This window comes from Ascidiella aspersa, chromosome 2 (genome assembly GCF_963924565.1).
Source record: "Ascidiella aspersa chromosome 2, kaAscAspe10.2, whole genome shotgun sequence".
Lineage (NCBI taxonomy): Eukaryota > Metazoa > Chordata > Ascidiacea > Phlebobranchia > Ascidiidae > Ascidiella > Ascidiella aspersa.
In genome coordinates, this window is record NC_139448.1 from 22,025,385 (window position 1) to 22,050,389 (window position 25,005).

At 34.3% G+C, this 25,005-nt stretch overlaps 1 protein-coding gene across 1 annotated transcript in view; it reads right to left on the bottom strand.

Annotated features, from left to right (window-relative positions):
- LOC146164320 (afadin- and alpha-actinin-binding protein-like) overlaps positions 1-24,767 on the bottom strand; it is a 46,462-nt gene extending 21,695 nt beyond the window's left edge. Inside the window, exons 1-4 of the mRNA XM_083380710.1 lie at positions 24,670-24,767; positions 19,218-19,305; positions 13,324-13,515; positions 6,300-6,524 (exon numbers count right to left, since the gene is read on the bottom strand). Of these exons, the coding sequence (XP_083236836.1) occupies positions 6,300-6,524; positions 13,324-13,515; positions 19,218-19,305; positions 24,670-24,698 (534 nt within the window). The 5' untranslated portion in view covers positions 24,699-24,767. The remainder of the gene's footprint in view (positions 1-6,299; positions 6,525-13,323; positions 13,516-19,217; positions 19,306-24,669) is intronic.
- Between the last annotated feature and the right edge of the window lie 238 nt (positions 24,768-25,005).

Genomic DNA, 25,005 nt, shown 5'->3' on the forward strand with positions numbered 1-25,005 from the left:
TGCTGTTGAGGAAAAATATGTTGTGTCAATTGCACACTAAACCTGTGGTCTTAGAATATAAAAATATTGTGGTAACTACCACAAATTAAAAATGGCGACTTTGCAAGAGGCTCTAACAGTCACCATTATCTCACCATTTAGGAATGTGCTTTACAGTGAAAAAAATTCTTACACTAACATCTGATATTACCGCAAAAAGCGAACAGAAAGGAACATTAACTGATCCTTACTGGACTTATTTTAGGGAGAAAAAAATCAAGAAGATTTGACTTAGCGTTGTCGATTGTCGTAAAACACATTTGCTAAACAGCCAACCTGAATACATAAGAGAAAAACTGTCCTGCGTTTATGGTCGACCAAACAAAAGAAAAACAGCTTATTGCGCTCGATTTTGGTTCGGCATTAACTTAAGACATGTGACTCAATAAAATGAAAAATACTGCCGATTCAAAGAGTTTGTTAAACCCTGAAAATAAAGATAATATCACTTCAAAAACAGGGGGGTCCAAACCCCCTTCTCCGGAAACACCAGTGGTTGTGACCACAATAAAGTCTGATGCAACTTACTCATCCGACGTCCAAAATTTTGCGTACAAGCCGAAAATAAGTGTCTAAATTTTCCAACAAAAAAAGTGCCTAAATTGGATATGCGGGACACCTTTTTTTTGGTTATCACTTTTTTTAGTCTGCTAATATCCGCTTTTCAATATATTGAAAGTCCTATGGAGAGATGGGGTGTCGCAATAATCTTAATTAATTTCTCCCAGACATAAAAATTAATCTCTTTATTAGCAGTATTGTGCTCGTTAAAGACGCGATTTCGCTTGGCAGTTTGTGTGGCGAACTTGGTCAAGCGTAGCACGGTGGTGTAACTGCCCAATGGTCAAAGCAAAAATCGCGCTTAGTGCAGCGGTTGTAAGCATTTTGACTTTTAAACGGTTACGCATTTTTCTTCAGTTGATAACTCTAATGAAAATAGGATTTCGCGCTCGCGTCTTTCCTGTTTATATTTACATAAATTCAAGCTACTCCGTTAGGTGACACAACACGCAACATTGCTATTTTGGGTATATTATAATTTTGCATAGTACACTGTTTTACCAAAACAATGTGCCTAAAAGTTTTATCTTCGAAAAGTCCCAACCTTTTAGCGTTAAAAAACAGCATGAAAAGTTCTTTTTTGCAAATAAAAGCATAACGCGGATAATTGCAACAATTTTGTTTGAAAAAGTTTAAAGCTATTACGATGCGAGGTTTTTTATATAAAGCATGTACTTTCCTATACCACAAAACATACAGTGCTAAACACAGACAACTTGAGCTAAAATTAATCTCCAAATTAGGACAAAAGAAAGTTGTAAAACAAAAGATTCGCGCGTATCGGCCTGGTGTCTAACCCCTATGCACAACTTAGATCCCTGTCCAATGTACTACCTTGTTCAGACAAACTAAGCCAAAATTCGTTGTAAAACATGAGTTAAATGAGCCTATAAGCACCGTGAACTAATAAAAATTAGTAGCTCAAAAACTTGCCAATCACAAAATCATGAACCAAATTTCGCAATTAGTAAACTACCACCCGATCCGTCAGAAATTAGTGCAGTTTGAAGAAAAGGTCTACGACAATTAGGACATCCAAACGATGAAAAAGTCTGACTTTTAGACTTCAAAGTCTAGGACAATGCACTAATTTGTCTGAAGAAATATGCTTAAGATGATTAAATTTAATAATACTTGCCTACCCTAACCCAAACGCTAACCAGCACCCTAACCCAAATAATGTGCATTGATTTAATAATCAATTATATACACGCTTTCTGCCCTAATACATCAATGTGTGACGTAACAGTCTCATATAACCTGGACAACAAATTATCTTATGCCTGCCCACAGAAGTTTGGGCTTTTTCCCAGCTTTCACTTAAATCAAGGGTCGGCAACCTTTTTTAGGTCTCAATGTTAACTAATAATTGTGTTAGAAATGTGAATCAGGCGGGCCTCGGATCGTTTTTGCACTTAAAAACGTGTTTAATTACATTTAAGGAGGCAGTAATACCCTGTAGAGTATTTTAAGATTAATCCCTCCCCAAACAAAATCGAGGTTAAATAGATTAATGAAAATATACTAGGATTCAATATTTTGGATTCGTTATTCTGCTAAATTAAAAAAAACTAGAGTTCTAGAATCCACAGGAATTCTACTTTGAAAATCCCACTTTTTTGAAAAAAAATACTTCTGAAATTCCCGCAGTAAAATAGTTTTGTGGTTGATACATCACATAGGCTGCTCTGCACCGCAATTCCATATAGCGTTTGGCGTGCAATTAAAATTATACTACTTAAAGCATTAACGAAATGTTGCATAATTTTTTCTAGCGTCAAACACACACTCTTAAACAGCTGTAAGTTCCTTATAATTGCCATATTCAGCGCCCATAATTCACTAAACGTAAAATTTTCGGCCTTCGCCCGTTCTCGCTAGGGGCGTTGTTATCACATCCCAAGACCCCCTATTGATTTGGGTTGCTGATGTGACAACCCCTTTAAAATGACCACGCCACGTGCCTGAGCACACTACTTGGTGTAACATAACAATTCATAAATCTTAAAACATGTGTGACAATAGGCCGCTTAGTACGATAAAAAAACGGTAATCCAAAGCGAAAAACAACAACAAAAAACAAATTTGTTGTCCAGTACTAACGCAACGATAAGGCCTATATTATACAAAATTACAAGCAATTCAAAAAAATCTGGGATATGCCAATTGTCACAAATTATTTTGCGCTCGCTTTGCTCGCCAGGTCTCCAGATATGCTGCGACTTGTCAGCAAGTACAATTTAAACGCCGTTCTAATAAGTATTGTGAATAAATAACCGTGATTTGCCAAGTATTATTTCGTTCACTGACAGACCATTTCTTTGTTATGAGCAGAGTAGATTGATACTATATTGTCCTTCAACATTAAGCGCGCATTTGCAATTTGGTATGACGATTTTCCGAGATACGGTACACACCGCGTTGTTTCAATAATAACTTACAAAGGTACCAAATCTGTTCACTAGTACTGTTATGTTTTGTTGGTGATTACTGACAAAAAAACGCCCTAAAATTTTACAAGTTCGGCGCTTATGGGATCAAGTATTATTAATTCTATCTCATAGTTTTTTTGTGAGTTTCCTGCACTTTTTGTTCCATGTGTAGCTTGGATAAAACTAATTTGGACACTTTTTGCTTGTAACATAGCTCCTACAAAACTAATCTGGGCACTTTTTTAGTCGTACGTAGCTTGGAAAAAACTAATTTGGGCACTTTTTTGGTTGTACGTAGCTCGGATAAAACTAATTTGGACACATTTTTGTCCATAAATAGCTAAAATAAAACTAATTTGGATAGTTTTTTTGTCATATGTAGCCCAGCTAAAACTAATTTGGGCACTTTTTCGGTCGTACATAACTGGGATAAAACAATTTGGGCACTTTTTTGTCTGTACGTAGCTGGATAAAACTAGTTTGGGCACATTTTTGATCATACGTAGTTTAAACAAAATAAATTTGGGCACATTTTGTTTCGCACGTAATTCACATAAAACGAATTTGGGCACTTTTTTGTCCGTTCGTAGCTCAAATAAAACTAACTTGGGCACTTTTTTGGTCATACAAATGTCACATAAAACTAATTTGGGCATTTTTTTGGTCGTACGTAACTAATAAAGTAAATCTGGGCACTTTTTAGCCGTACGTAGCTCGGATAATACTAATTTGGACACCTTTTTGTCAGTACGTAGCTAAAATAAAACTAATTTGGCCACTTTTTTGGTCGTACGTAGCTCACATAAAACTAATTTGGGCAGTTTTTTTGTCAGTACGTAGCTACAATAAAACTAACTTAGGCACTTTTTTGTCCCAGGGTAGCTTGAATAAAACTAATTTGGGCACTTTTTTGATCGTACGTAGCTAAAATAAAAGAAATTTGGGCACTTTTTTCATCGTACGTAGTTCGAATAAAACAAATTTGGGCACTTTTTTGTCCGTACGTAGCACACTGCACAGTTGTTTCAGTGTGATTACATCAGTGTTTCCGCTAAGCTCACATTGTTTGACCGAAACTGCGCAAGCCCAAAAAAAATTAAAAATTGTTTATTTACTAAATTTACCCATCTCCTGAAGCCCACACCATCACTATTTTGCAAAGATTATTACATATAATACCTTAGGTATCCTATTTTTATTTCACCAAAGTCTCGAAAAACAGACAAAAAAGTACCTAAATTAGTTTATTTGAGCTACTTACAAACAAAAACGTGCCAAATTTAGCTTTATTCAAGCTATGTACATTCGTACAACCAAAAAAGTGCCCAAATTGCTCTTATTAAAGCTACCTAGGAACAAAAAAGTGCCCAATTTAGTTTTATTTGAACTAGGTACAACCAAAAAAACGCCAAAATTTGTTTTGATGGAACTACGCACGGACATAAAGGTGTCCAAATTAGTTTTATGCGAGCTACAGAGGACACATAAACTGCCTAAATTTTAGTTTAATTAGAGCTATGTAAGGAAAAAAAAGTGCCCAAATTAGTTTTATTTGAGCTATGTGCGAATAAAAAAGTACCACAATGAGTTTTATTCAAGCTATGCACAACATAAAAGTACCTAAATTAGTTTTATCTGAGCAGGGTACGGAAAAAAAAGTGCCCAAATCATATTTATCCGAACAAGGTACAGAACAAAATGTGCCCAAATTAGTTTTATTGGAATTACGTCAGACAAAAAAGTCCCCAAATTAGTTTTATTTGAGCATGATACAGAAAAAAAGTGCCGAAATTAGTGTTATTTGAGCTATGTACGACCAAAAAAGTGCCTAAAATTGGTTTATTGGAACTACATATGTCAAAAAAGTGCCCCATTTTGGTTTCAGCCGAGCTACGTAGGACCAAAAAACTGCCTAAATTAGTTTTATTAGAGTGTTTTTATTTAAACTACGTACAACCAAGTTTGTGCCTAAATTAGTCTTATCTACGACCAAAAAAGCGCCTTAATTAGTTTGCTTTGAGGTATATGTGAAAAAAAGTACTTATTAGGTTATTGTGATACAAGCATTGTTCTTTTCGTGTATGTAATAATTTTTAAAAACATATATATATTTTTTTCTGGTTGTCCCGATGTTGTTTGCTGCCGACAATATAAGTAACATGTTACACCAGTGGTTCTTAACTGGGGGAGGCGCTCCCCCCTAAATAGAGCGCCAGCTAAATCATAAGGCAAGTACTGATTTTCATGGTTACATGTTAAGCTTGGTGTGATTTCGGTGTGTTATACTTTACATTTACAAGCATGTGCAATTAGTAACTGCGAATTTTTGTGGTTGGCAAGTTTTTAAACTACTAATTTTGAATAGTTCTCAGAGTCTTTTATGTAACTCATATTATCTTTACAATGGATTTGCGCTTAGTTTGTCGGAACAAGGTGGCACAGTTGACGGAGATCTAGGTTGTACTTAGACAGTTAGACACCAGGCCATGTTTCTCAGTAACCGGAATTTTTTGCGCTACATGCGAATCTTCTTTATAAGCATTTCATATTTTACAACTTTCTTGTGATTTAATTTGGAGATATATTTTAGGTTAAAGTCTCGGTGTTTATCACTGTATGTTTTGTGTAATAGGAAAAGTACTTGATTTATATATAAAAAATTAATTGTTTTTAAACAAAACTATTGCAATTATCTGCAATAAGCTTTTATTTGCAAAAATATCTCTTTACACTGTTTTTTAAAGCTTAAAAACAAAAATTAAACTTTATGCTTATTGTTTTGGTAAAACAGGGTACAATGCAAAGTTATAATAACCCCAAAAAAGCAATGTTGTGTGATGTGGTAAATAAAAGAGTAGCCTGAAATGATCTCATTTTAAAGACGCAAGGGTGAAATCTGATTTTAATCCAAGTTATCAAAGTTACGCGATATAATTGCTTGACCATTGAGTGGTTACACTGCATCCTCCTGAAAGACCCAACTAAGCCAAAATAATTCAGATTTTCCAAAATAAGTATATTTGTTTGGGTTTGGGAACAACTTTTATAGGGTTTCCAATTTAGGTGAATTACCATGTCGTCAAATGAAGGACAAGATAAGCAGCTGTTGCGCCGACTCCCTTATTTAATTAGTTTTGTAGTGATACAAACATGTATCGTAAGCAATTCACATAATAATTGGCCTTGAGTTGTTAACAAATTATTATTAAGCATATCTGATAATTTAGTATGCTAGTTTTGAACAGATATAATGCATATATTGCATACCTGTAAAACTTGATGCAGTTTAGTTTGCAATTTGTCAATTTCTTGAGATTTCTTTTTCTTTTCATGTTTATATTGTGTATCGCGACAAACCATTTCAGTTGATAGGCGACGGTTTCGTTCTTGTTCCGATTTATATTTTTTTGAAACTGTGTCAATTGTTTGACTAAGATGACCATATTCAATGCTCTTTGACTTTAAATCTTTATCTTTATTTGAAAGATCTTCCTTGTAAATAAAAAAAATATTTAAAACCAAACAGTGGTTACAGGAATAAATAGAAACAATTGTACTGTTTTAAATACACATTCAGTATTGCAATAAGTAAAGTACTAAATTCAAAATACCAGAAAATGACATATAAATAAGTTTACCAATTCTTATTAAACACAGGCAGGGGTGATCATAATTTTAAACAAGAATTACACTGGTCTACAGACATTTTGTGGCTAGGAAAGTTTACAGGTATTTTGATGCCGCTGAATCCAATATAAACCTTGGTTTTTGATGAATTAGCTCCAATTTTTAAGATATTTAACAGTTTTGCTCTAAAAAGTGTTAATAATTTGCAAATTTTGACCTAGCCTAGTATATATCTTTATAACAAAATACTGTCCTAAACTAGGCAAAATAATTACTTTTTGACAAAACAGTATATGAAGCAAGGTGATCGTTACATTTTTGGGGCAATCTTCCCAGGGCCCATACAAATAAATCAAACAGTAACTATATTGAACACCTGGACAATGGCTGAGGGCACATAACCCAATTGATGAATTATTTGAAAAAGAGAAACTGAGCCCGTTTACATGCACGTTTAGCCAGATACGAATCCTTAATCCGTTCAAATGAGTGGTATTCAATCTGTTTGCGGCGCCATCAGTTTCGTCATTGAGTGTGCGGTACTGCTTTGCAGTGTTGGTGGCATCGAAAAATTGTTATTATTTTGATTATACTAAACTTGTATTAGGCAATGCAATAGTAAGTATAATTAAAAAGTAGCCAACGCTAAAATCATATTTCTAAAGGTTGAGAAACAGCCGAACATAGTTCTGTTAAGTCAGCAAACTAATATTTTTCGGGCAACAGCTGATAGAAACAAACTATGTTTAAGTGAAAAAAAAAAGTAATTGAGGCGAAATGTTAACAAGATAGCTATAATGTTGTGTACTATAATAAGTCTGCAATGCAATGGGTGTATTTGGCAAACGTTGATGATTTCAGTTCTTTAGACAGAATTTAAAAACATTTTACATTTTTTTGGGCATGTTAGGCATAGTCCTTTATCAAGGGTTCTATTTTGTTTATTTCTTCAAGTTTAAATAAATTAAGCAACTTTATCCATCTTATATTGATGTTCAAATGTCTACTCTAATAATCACAATAAGGGTTTCAATCAAACTTGTGTAACAAGTGTATGTCAAGATGTTTATGCATCCAATACAACTGTATATTCCAGGCAGTGTGTTTGTTGTTAAGGTAATTGTGGCTTCTCAGTGAATACTTTGTATAATCATTATTTACCAAAAAAACAATTTGATTTCGCACTAAATTTGTAATTTGTTGTCATCATAAAAAAAAAACAGGTGACTAACATTTATAGTTAAAGTGGTAGTGATTATTTCACCCTCAAGTATATATTTCCTAATTTCTGCATAATAAAAAAAACATAATAAAATTAAACAAAAAAAGTTGACCCTAATGATCTCTAGGGTTTTTCAATCCAACCTTTTTCGCAGAGAAAACCTTGAGAAGACAAAGTGTTATTATTGAATGGTGGTTTCAACACATTTAGGGCATCAAACATGTTTAAAAAACATATGCATAATACATTTCCTGAAATATAGAGGTATGAACAGTTTCTGCAAGTTAAATATTTAACTTCTAAAACCAGATTGTTTAAAATACAACTAGTGCTAACAATAAGATAAACGCTACAGTAATTGAACAACATTTTAAATCCTAATGAATGTTGCTAAATCTGTTTTCTTTATGATATTATTGTTTAGTTACTTGATCAAAGACAGTTTAGTACTCTATGCTAAGCTTAAAAAAAATCTCAAAAAACAGGCATGGCCCACCCTGAAATTATATTTTTTGGGCACTGCCTCTATGTTGTAGGTTTGTTGTACAATGTCTTCGTAAGTTTCCTGATGTCTTATAAAAGTTTGGATACTACAATGGTAGCCGTTACATGATATTCAAGCAAACACATATTCCTTGTACCTAACGGGATCCAATATAAGAAAAATCTGTAACCCCATTGACAGTAAAATTGTTTCTTGTTAACACTACCACAATAAATGCAATAATTTGCAAACTGTAAATTTTGCGTGGTTCCATACAGTACGAAAGCCATTAGCTCCAAGCAAAGATCGCTTAAAAGTGAAAATCGCTTTTGACCAGCAAATTATAGCTCGCTAAACTTTCCGAAGTTCACAACACAAACTACCAAGCGCAATCCCTTCATGCAGCCGCAGTACTCCTTCTTTCTGTGTTGGAGAATCCTTTTTGCGCCCTCTCTTGTGCACATTACTGTCTCTCTCTTGCAATGGAAATACCGCCAAGTGTCGGACCGACAACAAACCAAGCCAAATATTTTAAGAGATCACATTATGAAAACAGAAGTATTGATATTTTTTGTGCCTGGCAACAACTTTTAGGTGAATTCCCATAATTTACATGACGTTAAAGGAAAGACAGATGTTATGTCTTGACAGAGGTTTAAATTAATGGGTAAAAAGTGTTTATTAGGTGTTTTGCCACAAGATGATCTGCTCCCCACTTCAAAATAATGTTAGGGGACTGAAACAAAAGAACGACCCAAGATAAAGGTCTTTCGCGGAGCCGATTTGCGCACTGATTTCCGTCAAATGCACGTTATTTAGCACTGCATTATATTGTCAAATATAATGTAGCCAAGTTGTTTCAGACCAAGTGCTATTTCTAATGGTCAGTTTTAATGATCAAGGGTGCAGAGAAATATTTTAAGTTATTTTGTATTCCAACTTTTGGGTCATTCCATGTCAATTCACCAGGTCATGTAACCCATGGATTCATATTCTTGAATTTTTGATTGAACTTGGTAGAGCATTCCTTGCTAAGAAAAATGATATACCTATTTCACTCAGATTATTTCTATATCGGGAGATATGGCCTTTTTTGTATGGTCACTTTTGTGTTCATTGAAGCGTAACTGAAAACCTAAAATGTGAAGGCATGGTGGTTTCTTGCATTTTTTCAGTGATGCAACTTTGTAGAAGGTTCAAATAAGTTTTAAAGAACCATCAGGCATGCCACTTTGAAGTTACTGCAAAATTTCTTGTTGATCCAATTGTTCTCATTGTTTATTGTCTATTGTTTACAGCGTAGTTTACGAAATCATTCAAGCGGAACTATACTTTAGTTAGCTTTTATTGGAAACCCTTAATTTCGAGTGTACTTTTTTGTTTAAACGTTTTTAGGGGTGTTTGAATTTTGTAAAAACTTTTGTATCTAAAGTGCAAGTATTGACATTTTAGGATGTTTTTTTACCAATAAGATTTTCTAGTGTGCTGTAAGACAGGGATAAATATATGATCTAGTAAAAAAATATTTGTTTAAACTTGTTTATACATGGAAAACCTTGCAAATGAGGGCAAATAGTAACTTTTAGTATATAGAACAGTATTAATGCCACAGTCACTTTTAGTTGCAGAATTTTTTGAGTTATTGATCAGCAAACTAATCGTATTGATTCCTCAGTCATACATTTCAAAATCACAATCAAAATATCTCAATCTGAAAAGGAAAATCTAAAAAACAAATCACTGATAATGGCGGTTTTCAGTTAAAACTGTTCTTTTTATATCCAAGATGAAGCACAAGGATTCCATTGGACATACCACTCTTGTACAATTCATCCAGTAGCTATGATATGGAAAATGATGTTTCCATGGTATATGTAATTCAAAAAAATTGCATGGCCCTAAAGAAGAAATACTGCCAAATATTACCACTGTAGAATATATTACTAATGGTTGTGCTGTGCTGCACAATACAAAAACTGTAAAATCTTTTACAATCTGTGCAAACATAAAGATGATTTTGGCATCTATGCTCAATGGTCTTTTTTGCAACAAGTCAGTGAAAAGGAGCATGTGATGGAATTGGGGGTATAGTAAAAAGGTTGACATCCAAAGCCAGTTTGCAAAGACCTGTAAACAACCAAATTACAACTCCAGATAAAATGTTTCATTACTGTCAAACTAACATTGCTGGAATCAAGTTTATATTTATAAAATCTAATAAATATCGAAGCAAGGGAAAATTTAAAACAATGGTTTTCGGAAGTTTCTGCAGTTTAAGGAACTAAAAGCTTGCATAAATTCATTCCTTTTTCACAAACATGCCTTACGACCAAGCTGACTAGCTGGATGACGGTCAGTGTTTTGGCAAAAAGAGATCTTACAAACATACACCCTGGTTTTTTTTGGTCTGAGAAGATTCCCTCAAAACGCAAATATAATTCAAAGTCAAATTTGATACGCGCGGGGCGAGAAAATTTTGTGCATTTTCGTATAGTTAAAACAGTTAAAAATATAGGGCATGGCCTTTGCTGGCCGGATTATACAAAAAAACATACACCCTGGTTTCTAGGTAGCCATTATTTATGACAATTTATGATATTTGGTTACCATACTAGAGTTTAGCTTTGATCAAGAAGATTTGTTAGTGGATTTCATGCACCCAAAAGGCCAAAAGAGTATTTTTATTGGCCAGAGTAAAGATTGACCACATTCTATGTGTGATTTCAGCACTTGGACCACATCTCACTGACCCTAAAAAATACAAACTAAATATACAAATGCAAATTTTAATTATAAAAAATGGTCATCTGTTAAATAATCAATGTTGTACCACTAAATTTATATCAAACTATGGGTGTAAAAATATTTTGCTATGAGTATTTTATTTTTACTTCTTTTCTTTTGCTGTGGCGTTCTTTACTTATTACAATAAAAGTGTACAGATCAATAGTAACTATGTAGTAAAATATGTATGGCTTGATTTTGTAAATAAATGAACCAAAACTTAGCAACATAAACGAAAAATGGGTATGATTTTTAATTCCTCAATTAAAAAGAATATACAAAAAAGTACATTTTTATTTTTGCATATAATGTTTAGTAAAACTGTATCTTTCAAATGAGATACTTTAAGGCAAAATCGAAACTAAGGTTTTAGAGAAAAAAAGCGTTTGAAATTTGCGTTCCGCATTAATGACTTCTTCAATTGGGTGATTAAATTGGGGGTGATTGGGTCAAACAATGCGAAAACATAAACTTTGACATTGTTTGTTATTCGTAAGTTGAAAAGAAAGGATTCCTATTGTTGAAAATCGTTGTAAGTAATTTAAAACTCCCTTAAAAACACAATATTAGTGATACTAAAAAGAATCACTGTTTTTGCTATAATTTTTGCAACAAAAAAATAACAAAACATACCATTAGTTAAATGATCATATCTCAAAAAGTACTTGGCGAATTTCGGATTTTTTTTTTCAGTTTTGAGTTAATGAAGAGTCATTCTACATTACCTGAAAGTTTCATCGAAATCTAAAATGGTGGGTTACATTTTTCGATTTTTCTGGTGAATTGACATGGAATGACCCTTTTAGTAGGTTTCTTGTCAACTAGAGTGAAACAAATCAAGGGATTTTCAACCTGGTGCACAGTTGATATGTGCTCTTTCAATCTAAGTGTATTGTGACATTACATAAAAACACTTGGCGAAATACTACTAAGGGTATGCAATTTATTTATAAGGGTGCTGCAAGCAAAAAACAGTTGGAAACAACTGATGTGGCTAATGCAATTTACCCAATGTTAGCCAACACATTCAGTGGCATATCCAGGGGGTTTGGGGGTTCATACTCCCCTCCCCCACCCTTTTTGTAAGTGATACTATTGTTTTATGATTGTTTTTGTCAGAGTTTAACTAACATTTTGACGTAACGACCTCTCAGGCTGATTAGCAAGTGCGTATTCAAGGACAATTAACAATGTTAAGTCAAACCTTCTTGGTTTTGCTCTCACTAAAAATGATGAGTTAATAGACTAATGTTCCTCGCTGTTTGCTGCTTGTGCAGCCATCGGATAATGTGGCAACTGAAGAAGATGCTCTTAAAGAAGGTCTAACTGTGTCATGAAGCATATTAAAGATACCATTTTTATGGAATAATATTTACCGCATTATTGTTCTCGATTAGCAAATTATAAGACTACATGCTTAGTGTACCATTGACGCAAATTATTTTCCCTTTACCGCAGCTTGTATTTTGCTGACTTGACAAACAGTCTATGCAGATGTATCGCTAAGAATAAAAAATATGTGCTTGCAATTTAGCGTAGTCCCATATTCTACTTAAATTAAATAATAAAACTCAACGTTTAAAAACCAGAGTCGAATGAATCATTCGAATTAAGGAACTGACAATGCCAGTATAGGCGCAATATATATTCCTTTTTAAAAAAACTGTCTGATCCTGTTTTACTCTGGTTTTTAAACTTTGAGTTTTATTATTTATATACGCTTCAGCAGAACAGTGATCGACAAGCAGAAACCTGCTGCCAATGGTTTTGGATTCCATAAAGATACGCCCTTCTATCTACTTAAATTATTAACACATATTTTACTGTCTTGGTATAGTGGGTCGCCTAAAGTTAATAATTGCACACTAAGCGGCTTTGCACCTGGCAGAAGTGTTAACAACACACATGTTTGCTTCGCATCTTAACATTTACTTTTGCTGGATGTTAAATTTTTTTTTTTCCATTTTTTTTCCTAATGAAGACATCACTGAAATCACTATTTTATGACGTCATTATTCATTAACGTTAGACAGAAAATACTCCCTAGTAAAAAATTGAAAACCTCACTTTTTAGAAAAAAAGATACATATATCATATGATCAATTAAGTATTGTGTCATAATCGAAAAAACAATAATAAAACATTTCATTATTTTTATTAAATAAAAAACTTACCTTGGCTAGTGACAAGAGGTGATGAAAACGTGTTGCTTCCCTCTCTGCATTACGAAGTTTATCACAATCCTTAACATGCAACTCCAAAGCTTCCTTATATTTGGAAAGTAAATCGTATACAATGTTGACAAGCACTATCTGATTTAAACCATCATGTGAGCTAATAGATGGGTATCCAAATAAAGAAAACTCCTGTCATGACATAAACCATTAGAAACTAGTTGCATAGTCAGTAACAAAATTTTTTGTTTACCAAAGATGTTAGGCAGATAACAATTCTGCAGTTACAAAAAATGTTGCCTGTTTAATTCTTCAAAGGTTTGTTACTCGTGATCATCAAATAAAGTGACAAAAAAACTAGTTGACAGGCATGATTTTATTAAGGACAGATTGCAATCACTATTCCAACGCAAACAAAAATGTGTGTGCCTCACGGCAGCTCGGCATATAAGGTATGTATGCTGTATGGTAGTAGACTCTAGGGCAGGGGTCCGCAAATACTTTTTGGCGCGACCCAAAATTACTTCTACCGAGGTATCGCGACCCCAATACGAGTTGTTTTTAATAAAATAGCTTTGCTAAAAAAAACACAGTAACTTATTGTGTTTCTATTTATTAGTATTGTGTTTTGTTCATTTTAAAAGAAAACGGGTTCTGTAACAACAGAAAAGAAGCCTTAAGTTTTAGTACTTGTGATTTCTCATTCAGATGATAAATATGATTTAGCAACCAATATGTGTTCTTGGAGTTGGAGCTCCACCAACTCCCCGTCCGCTACTGAGCTTTCTTAGTGCAATAATTACTGTCAAGATGTGTAATGACTTTTTTGGCGCGACTCACTAGAATTGCCCGACGTCTCGCAATTGCTTTAGGAAACTCAACATTATTAGCTTAACATTATAAGGTGCGGATCTAAGGAATTTTCAGGGGTCACTATACATTTTAAGACACAGGTCGGCAACCTTTACCAAGTCGCGGGCTAAAGCAAACCTTCTTGGCGGGCTATACCAAGTTTCCACTAACAATTTTGTTTAGAAAATGTGTGGCCTTTACGCACTGTAATATAATAACTCCTAATCAGGGAGGGACCTAAATGTTTGATCCAGTAAAATGAGTCAGTCTACTACAAAATGAAGCAGCGCGCGCAACTCAAAAAAAAAATGTGTTTGTTTGGTTTAAATTGGCAATATTTTTGTTTTGGTTCAAATTGGCAAATACCTTTAATTTACAAGGAGACATGACGCATTTGGCACACACAAAATAAAATATAAACATATTTCTCATACTATTTTATTTAATGTTTATCATAAAAGAATACATCAGCCAACTATTTAATTTGGATAAAATTGGATTTTAGAGGGTTTCATGCTACGAAAAATTTCCTACTTGTAGTTGTCATGCGCACGTCAACTTTGGTCTGAGAAGATTCCCTCAAAACGCAAATATAATTCAAAGTCAAATTTGATACGCGCGGGGCGAGAAAATTTTGTGCATTTTCGTATAGTTAAAACAGTTAAAAATATAGGGCATGGCCTTTGCTGGCCGGATTATTTTCACTGGAGGGCCTTTAAGACACGATGTAATGTAACAAAAGTAAACCAAAACTTGACATCTTAACACAAGTACCTTACACACTCTGCTTTGTCTAGCCTAACTCAATGCGCCAATTGCAACCAGATTTCCTGCATCTGGTTTTAGTTAAAAGAACTTTTCAGTTAAAAATATGGACGATGCTTGAACGCACAAAAAATAATGTATCAGCAAACATAAATATTCGCGTAAAGCGTCTTATAATAGCTCGTTTATATCGTTAAAGTTCGTGAAAAACTGCACAACCTGGATAAGCAGTTTATGTTAGCAAGAATTTTAATACTAATTGTGAGAAAAATGCTCATTGCATATCGTGTTAAGAAAAAAAATTCGTTATCTGATAAGTTTGCATATTTTAACTTTAAGAGAACTACATGCTCAGGATGCTTTGGTCAAAGAAAACGGGCTAAAAAGTCGTGAAAGAGAGTTTTTTTAAAACATATACTCGGAAGTAAACCCAGATTCCGGCTCAGCAGATCAGTTTGATGTGGAAATGGCCAAAATAGTGTTGGATTGCCAAGCTCTATCCCATCACCTAGTATGAAGTAAGGTATCCCAACATTTTAAAGGGTCTCAGTGTATATATTTCATGTGACAATTTTATTCGCGCTCAGTAAGACGGCCCTCTTGTATAATGTATATAATTCAGTGTACTAATGGACACAATTAAAAAACTTACCAATTATAGACCGCTATTCAAATATATTAAGGCTTTCGCGACCCAAACTGGATGGTCCCGCGACCCCGGTCTTTCGCGGAGCCAAAAACTACGGTAAAAGCAACTAGCAACTTGCGACCCCCCGTTGCGTCTGATCGACAGGCGGCTGGCGACGGCTGGCGACTGCATGGTCGCCGAACCAACGTTGGGTTGCAAAAGATACTTTTGTAACTTGCTGGGGGCAAAACACTTTTTCATTGAATCAATGGGATGCTAATTTTAGATTACTGAACATTTGATGGTGTTTAAAGGCAGGCCCACAATAAAATTTCAGTTAGCCGCGGTGCACAAACAAACTGACCCCTGCGCTATAACTACAGGCAGGCGTGTAGCGTGACATTCTTAAAGGGGGTGTCACACAATCATCAAAGGGGGCTGTGGGTGCGTTTAAACAAAAAAATCTTACAGAAAATATATACGTTTCATGTATTGTAGATTCTCCAAACATCGATGATTAGATGCGTGAGACTGTGCAAAATTTTCTACTTGAGTCAAGAAAAATGCAACATTTAAACTCGTTGATTAACTCACGCCCAATTGTCACATGATTTCAATTGCTTGGTGTTTAAATTTCATTTAAAGGTTGTCATTGAACCTGTTTGTTAAACTGTTACACTTAGGTGCCAAGCTAATAAAGAATGTTTAAACAAATCACTGATTGTACGGGATAACTCCATAATTGCCCATTTTTATAGAGATATCCAAAGTACCAGTACAGCTTCAAATGAATTGCAAAAAATTAACATTAGCATCTAATAAACTCTACTAAGTTTTACCCATTTGACGCGCATCAAGTAGATCATGATGTGTATCAATCCACACTGGCTCGTTTTTTAATGTGGTCATGTAGAGATTTTGAAATGGAAATTTAGTGCCTATGTTTCAAGGAAGATGAAGAAAATTTTTTTGTTAAATTTGTGGATGTTAAACGAAACTTACATATTGTCACAAATTACAACCAACCGGCCCAACCCACCAGGCTAAGAGATTTGTCATGAGGGCTTTAACACATCAGCAAATAGAATATTTGCAATGAAACACAAGTTCATTAATATAGAATAAAAAAAGACAGTACATAATTCTTGACTCTCAAAGCTTTGTCTTTTTATCTCGCTAAACACATTGAGTTAGGCGCAGGTAATATTCCTGGCTTTTTGCAGTTTGCGCTAATATCCGTCATTGGTGTAACACTGGCCTCTTCTACTGAGGCAGAGTCTCATAAAAAGTGGTCTCACTTTGACCGTTGCACATGTTTGGGAGTCTTCTTTTTATGAAATCATAGTTATCGCACAAATTATTCTCTATATATATAGGCCTATTCTAAGACCACATGAGTAGAGTGCGCTTGACACAAATATTATCCAAACCAATCTTGGATTTTAGCTGCCTTGGCGTTTAGGTGCAGTGCAGATGGCTAGATAAACATGGTATGATAACAGCTAACAAATAAGATTTTAGTTTGGAAATTCAAGTGGCTAAAGGCGTACTTGTAAATTAATGTAGTCCCACTCTCATGCATAAAGTTTTAATACCCGTGCAGCTGGTGACCGTCAGGATGTCAACGACACATAAGTTCTTCAGACTTCTAAAAAGTTACACACTGGACATAATTGACTGTTTTTGATTGGGAATGTACGATATATTTTACTCTGATACTGATACAAAATAATTTGGGACAAGTAAAAAGTGATTATGAATTTATCTAGCATCCAGGTATGTCCAGCCTAGCATCGGACACACTTCAATATAACCAAAAATTTAGTGAGTATATTTAATTAAACTGGTGTAGTTGTATTTCTCTTCAACAAACCTCATTTGTATGACAATTGTACCATGCACTAACCGTTCTTCTGGTGAGTTGCTACCCTTGTTGGTTCTTAATTTGTTTGCATATTTTCTTGTTGTTTTTTATTTTTGTTGATTCTAATATTTTCTAATATTTTAAATTTTTCACATGCATTACTGGCTCCCGCAAGGGTCTCCATTCAGACCAAACACTAATGGTTTATCGTATTTCAATTTATTTTTTTTATATTAGTTTTGCACTGTTGACCATGTGCCTACAGCTGACATTGTAACCGGAGAGCAGATGACTTTGATGTACCTAACAGTCTTTTGCTGCTCTCCCTGGAAGCCCCCTTCAAAACAATAAATATCTGTCTGTATCAGTGTTTCCCAACCGTATTGTATTAGCGCTAGGGATGTTCAAAGTAGAATCCCATGGTATTCTTGAATAACAGGTTTTGAATCTAGAATAACGAATCCAGAATAGCAAATCCTAGTATATTTTTATTAAATTATTTAACCTCAATTTTGTTTGGGGAAATAATTAATCTTTATCTCCCCTACAAGGCCCTCAATCCTGTTTGGCAGAATGCTGGCGACTTGGCGACTATGTCGGCAGAAGAATAAGCCAGAAAAACGAAGAAACTGGCGTGAAAAAATCTAATTAAAAAAAATAAATAAAATTGTTTATTTTTTTTAACTTTTTTTTCGAAAGATTTATTTCACTCTAAAGAACTTTGTTTCTACACATCCTTTGAAACCATTACGCACTACAGTTGGCAGAAATTAATTTTGCTGTTCCAATCTTAAAAATGTAACCGAAGTGCGTATAGCATGTTGTGTACTGAGGAAAAGCCAGGGTTAGGCATATAGATTGTTTTTTATTTTAAAAAGTACTCAATTTTGATTATAGCATTTTTGGGTATTTGCAGTTTTACTTTAATTTGGCCAGTACCCTACTACTATATTGAGTTAAAAAAGCAATCATGATAGTCGCGAATTCTTGTTTAATAGACAGGTATGCGAATGACATTCCCAGGATGCACCAGGCCATGCTGTTCCATCTAAGGCTTAAACTATATTTTTGGCTGAAATTAATTTTGCTGTGCCAATCTTAAAAATGTAACCGAATGCGTATAGCATGTTGTGTACTGAGGAAAAGCCAGTGTTAGGCATATAGATTGTTTTTATTTTAAAAAGTACTCAATTTTGATAATAGCATTTTGGGGTATTTGCAGTTTTACTTTAATTTGGCCAGTACCCTACTACTATATTGAGTTAAAAAAGCAATCACGATAGTCGCGAATTCTTGTTTAATAGACAGGTATAAGAATGACATTCCCATGGGCATAACCAGGATGTACCAGGCCATGCTGTTCCATCTAAGGCTTAAACTATATTTTTGGCAGTTTTAATTAGTTTAACGCAAAAAAAATTTGCGCTTCAAGCAACTTTAATGCCCTTCTTTACTATCAATCTGTCTCAGTTTTAGCCATATCTATAACACCCACATGGGGCGGTGAAGCCCACGTTGGAAAACGCTGGTCTACATGTTACAATGTGAGGTTTTTTCAACTAAATTGAGTCAATTTTGTAAAGTAGAAAAGGGCTGTCAACCTGTCATATGAAAAAAGTCAACAAACTACAGGGACTGACTGTTAGTTTACATGAAAGTTACTTGTGCAAATAGGGACAATATCCAAATTAAACAATAAATTATATGCATTTTAAATCAGTTTATAGAAATGCTTTTGGGCATTACAAGGTTAGGTGCTTGTATTTCACAAGGGTGCACACATACCTCATCTAAAATGCAAATACATTGAGTAAGATTTCCTTTATCACAAAATGAACCTTTCACAGATCTGTCAGCAGATGGCTTTGAAGTTCTAAAATTAAAAGTATGTTTCAAATATCTCTAAAACGGGACTACAGAATCATATTTTAACTGTAAAGTCATATCTGACTTCTGAGAACGCAAAAAATGCATATAAAAAATAGATCGTTAAAACTATTTTAATTCTGTTATGGGCGGAATTGAGATTCGACAAGGCATATCCAATGAAAACTTGTGGCATTTTTTTAACTTTACAAAAGTCAGAAAATTATAAACAAGGAATCAATATTTGTCTTAAGGCTTATTAGAGAATCCCACGCCAACTAAAAGCAAGGTGTTAAAACGAATGGTATGACATGCAAAGAGGCAAAGCATTAAATACAATTTTCTTGGATTTACCACCTTAAAGACACACTATCATGCACATCCCTGTTGTACGGCAGTGGTTCCCCAACTGTTTTTCAGTGCTACCCAAATTTAAGTATTGTGAATATCTCTTGACCAAACGCACAAACAAGTAATATATAATAAGATATTTTTGTGAATTTGGTCAATGTGTGCAAAAATGCGTATATCAAGTGCAGTCTGATCGTGCAAAGCTCGAAACAAAAATACATTTATTTGGTTAAAATTGACCTAATTTTAAATTTAAAAGGATACATGGAGCATTAGGCACATAAAATAGTTTTGCATATTGCTTAAAATAACAACTTTTTTTCTAATTTACCAGAATTTGTCCTTTTTATTTATAAACTTTAGTAAAATGAATTACCTTAAAACGGACAAAAAACAAGGTGAACATGTAGCAATGGGCAGGCAACGCGCAAAACTGTTTTATGTTTGCATAGTAAATGCTATCAAAAATATACTATTGGGGGGCAGTGCCTAGTTCCCATCTACATCAGCTCCTGTCCACTTACTTATTTTTAACCTATTCAGCTTCAATATGGTTCCTTTAACAACTTAACCCATAAACTTATACAAGATTCATTGAATGAAGTGACTTTAATATTGCCAAAACTGCAGGTAATGCAATATCTCAGTTAGGGATGTTCAAAGTAGAATCCCAAGGTATTCTAGAATACTAGGTTTCGAATCTAGAATAACGAATCCAGAATAGCGAATCCTAGTATGTTTATTAAATTATTTCAATTATTTAACCTCGATTTTGTTTGGGGAAGAGATTAATCTTAATCTACCCTACAGGGCCCACAATCACAGCAATAAATCGCCCAAACAATTTTCTAACATGTGTACATTATAATAAAAAAAATCTCCCAAATGTTTAACATTCTTAACAACTGTCATTTGAAGCAGTTGTGTAAACTGTAATACGTCAACTGTCCAGGTTTGCCTAAACTTATATTTTTGCCAATCGTGCGACTGCACACAAAAGTCTTAAGCAATTCGGTCCTGTTTTTTCAAGCATTGTTGGGTCTTGGGGCTTATTTTTTTACTAACATAATCTGTTATGCAGTCAAATAATGTACTGCAAAGAATACAAAGTTACTATTGACTTAACGAATTCTTGACAATTACACTGCGCATAACTGCAAAACCTCGCTGAATATTGGCCTAAAGTTGACCTTAAGTAACCCTATAGCGCATTTTTGCACGTTTTACAACGTAATGTTACTTTTGCAACTTAACGCATTTAGAAAAATTGCGAACTCCACACCAAACATTACACGTTGATCGCTCGCCCAATAACGCTTGATTGACACTTAATTATTAGACGAACGTTATCACAAGACGCGGTAATTGGTGGCCCGAAAAAACGCTGACATTGCACTACCAGGTTACATTTAAAGCAAGCACTATAAATTGGTCGCCGCAGTGACATGCCAACTTACCGCACGCGTTTGTGCAATTAGGCGCAACAATAGGCGGTAAAACATTAAATTATATCGGTTCCAATTAACCGAAATAAACGGCAGAATTGGATTCGAATCTCATTTGGATTCGAATCCAAGGATTCAATATTCTACTTTGAACATCCCTAATCTCAGTCTATGTTGAGATAAATCAAACTTAAAAGAAGGAATCAAACAGTGCATTTTGGGGCAGAAGGAATTGTCTCTGGGAGGCCCATTTTTTTTACCTTTACCATACCCATTTTTTACTCTGACCAATACTTTGGGAACTGCTGTCTTAAGATGTCAAAACTACAGCATTGGGTATTTGCTTTGTTTTATCCATGTAGAATCGTTTCAATTTATTATTCCCACTAATTTATGATACAATCATACAACGTTAAAATGAACAGTGTTTTAAACAAACAATTTTGAAATCATTTGAGTTCCAGTCATTTGAGAAATCATTAAGTCTAAGTCAAGTCCACGCCATCAGTTGTCCAAATCAAATCCAACAAAAGTCAATATTAGAGCAAGTCCACAATGAATTTTAAATTAAAAAAACAAACTAGGAGTAGATAGATGTAAAGGACTAAAACGATGAAGTCACATGATTGTTTTTTGTCCCCCAATTAGAGATGACTAGGGGTGTGGACTCCAAAACCTTAAATATGCACCTACATAGCATTCTACGCCATGTCTGAAAATTTGAAAGTTCTACAAAGTCAACTTTTTCTATAAAGCTTCGGACAAAAATCGGTCTGAAACCTACCATAGAAAACCATAACAACCAAAAAAGAATAACGACAAAAACAAGATGTGTCCCAGAAATAAATTTTCGGCCCATATTATAGTCCAAGTCAAGTGACTTGCCAAACGGCACAAGTCAAGTCTAGCCATTTCACCTTTGATATAAATCTGTAGCAACCTTACTTAATAAAATGATGCGTTGAAAAATGTTAAAAGTTGAACAACCATAAAGCCTTTATCTGCTGGAGTTATGCTTTGATTAAATTATATGGGCCAAAAATTTATTTTCGGGACAAATCTTGTTTTGTTGCTATTATTTTTTGGTTTGCTTGGTATGCATCAGACCGATTTTTGTCCGAAACTTTATAGAAAAAGTAGACATTGTAGAATGTAAAAAAACTTTCAGACATGGCGTACAATGGTATACAGGTGCGTATCACAGGATTAGGAATCTGCCCCCCTAGGGGCTTTATTGGGGGACAAAAAAAAATAGTGTCACGACATTGTTTTAGTTTTACAGTATCTTTTCCCATCTAGCAATAGCAATATTTCCAACGCAAGATTCGTTTCGCTTGTTCTGCTGACGAAGCGACAAATCAACTAGCACCATGCTCCGTGCTTTAAGCCATGTGTGCGTCTTACCTTTCAGAAAGAGGCTTCTCTTTGTATAATTACTTATTGAGTCTTACAAAACAACATATTTTACCGCCGCAAATTTGAATTCCAATTTGGTGGCAGTGTAAACCTCTCTGTTAGCAACTGTTTCACATTTTGTTCCTACCAAACGTATCAGCACCAGGCCTCATACTGAAGTTGAATGCACTTTTAGGGATGATGTTACAAAGTTTAATCATACCATGGCATTATACAACAATATACCTTAAAGCAGTGTGTTTATTTAGTTTACTTCTATAAATATTTTGCGCAGTAATTTGTATGGTTACATGTAATGCCTGGTGTGATTTCTGCCTATATTCGGTGTCATATGCTTTACGCATGTGTAGTTTCACCCGATTCGTCAGAAATTAATTATGAGATAGAATTAATAATACTTGGCCCACCCCAACCCAAACGCTATTATTTAAACGTTGGGAAAAAGCCCAAATACAGGTGAGCATAAGATAATTTCTCGTTCAGGTTTTATAGGATTGTTATATCACACATTAATGTAGTAGGGCCGTTTATATAATTATTAAATCAACGCACATTATTTGGGTTAGGGTCCTGATTTGCGTTTGGGTTCGGGTGGGCAAGTATTAAGTTTAATCTTCTTAATCAGATTTGTTAAGTTAAACTGCGAAATTGGTTGTGGTTTTCAGTAACCGGAATTTTTTGCATTACGCGCGAATCTTTCGCTTTATAACTTTATTTTGTCCTGATTTGGAGATATATTTTAGCTCAAGGTATCTGTGTTTAGCACTGTATGCTTTGTGTTACAGGAAAGTACTTGCTTTATATTAAAAACCACGCGTTGTAATACCTTTAACCTTTTTCAAACAAAATTATTGCAATTATCTGTGAAATGCTTTCATTTGCAAAAAAGTCCTTTTCATGCTATTTTTTAACGCCTAAAAGGTTAGGAATTTCCGAAGATAAAAAGTTTTTTAGGTTCATTGTTTTGCTAAAACACTGTACAATGCAAAATCATAATATTCCTCAAAAAAAGTAATGTTGCTAGTTGTGTCAACTAAAGGAGTTAGCTTGAATTTATGTCAATATAAACAGGAAAGACGCGAGGGCTAAATCTTAATTTAATTAAAGTTTAAAAAGTAAAAATGCTTACTGCTAAAACCGCTGCACTACGCGCCATTGGGCGGTTACAGCGCGCAATGTTTGAATAAGTCCGCCTCACAAACTACCAAGCGAAATGGCGTCTCAAGCGAACGCAATACTCCAAATAAAGAGACTCATTTTTATGTCTGGGAGAAATTAATTAAGATTATTGCAAAACCTCTTGTGCTCTCCGGTGCATATTGTCCGGTCCCTCAATTGCAACGAAACCATCCGTCCAATAGGCAAAGCAAGCCAAAAATAATTACAGATTATATTTAAGAGCTAATAAAAACGGAAGTTCCAAACTAATTATTATTTGTTTGCGTTTTGCAACAACTTTTCATGAAAGAACTTGTAAGTTAGGTGAATTGGGTGAAAAAGAGAGGATATTAACAGACTAAAAAAAGTGACAAGACCAAAAAAAGGAATTCCGCATATACAATTTAAGCACTTTTTTTGTTTAAAATTTTAGGCACTTTGAAGCACTTATTATCACATTTTTGGGGGGCACCTGTGCACATGGTCAAAAATTTAAGGGGACACTGGTATACAATAATTTAGGTTTGGAAAATGTCAATGTGGATCTGCGCTCCTTCTTGGTGCTTGCTTGAAAATGTGGTTATTCAGTATCCACAGTTAAAACAACATAATTAAATTGTGAGTTATCAGGAACATGCAGCCAACAGTTGGATTTTATGATATCCTTGACCTAATTAAAAAAAATATGAAAAGCACACTGGAATCACCTTTATATTTATAGTTTAATATCACACTTATTAAGCGATAGAAACGCAGTAATTCTTTATTGAAGAAGGATTAGGGTTAGACCTCAATGGCTACCGGTCTGGTTGTTAAAAGTTATAAATAACACAAAAAAATTGTAAACTTTTTGAACATTGAACATAATAAGCTTTCATGCAAGATATAAAAACTATTCTGAATGCTGGCTAAAAAATTTCAAAGAGTAAACAAGAGTCACCTATTAACAAGAGTCATCATTTTATTATTTTGTTAGATGTGTTTATATGTTAACACATTACCTTTGCTTGATACATGACTTGCTCTCCATAACAAAGCTTGGCAGTTTTCTGTTGATTAAATTTTTGCCAAGAATATACAGTGTGCTATGCACACTAAACCACAACAATATTAGCAAAACAAATCTAATCACTGTGACACGGATATAGTTTAGAGAAAGTTAAAATTGCACATTTTAAACTATTATTTTGTTTTTTTAACAGTTCATGCCGGCATATAAAATTTGTAAGGTTATAATCAAACCATTGCGAAACCATACATGCCAAAATTAACAGGCTAAAATATACCTAATCATAACACAAAACACTATTACTAAAATCTTTGCGATGTATATCTTA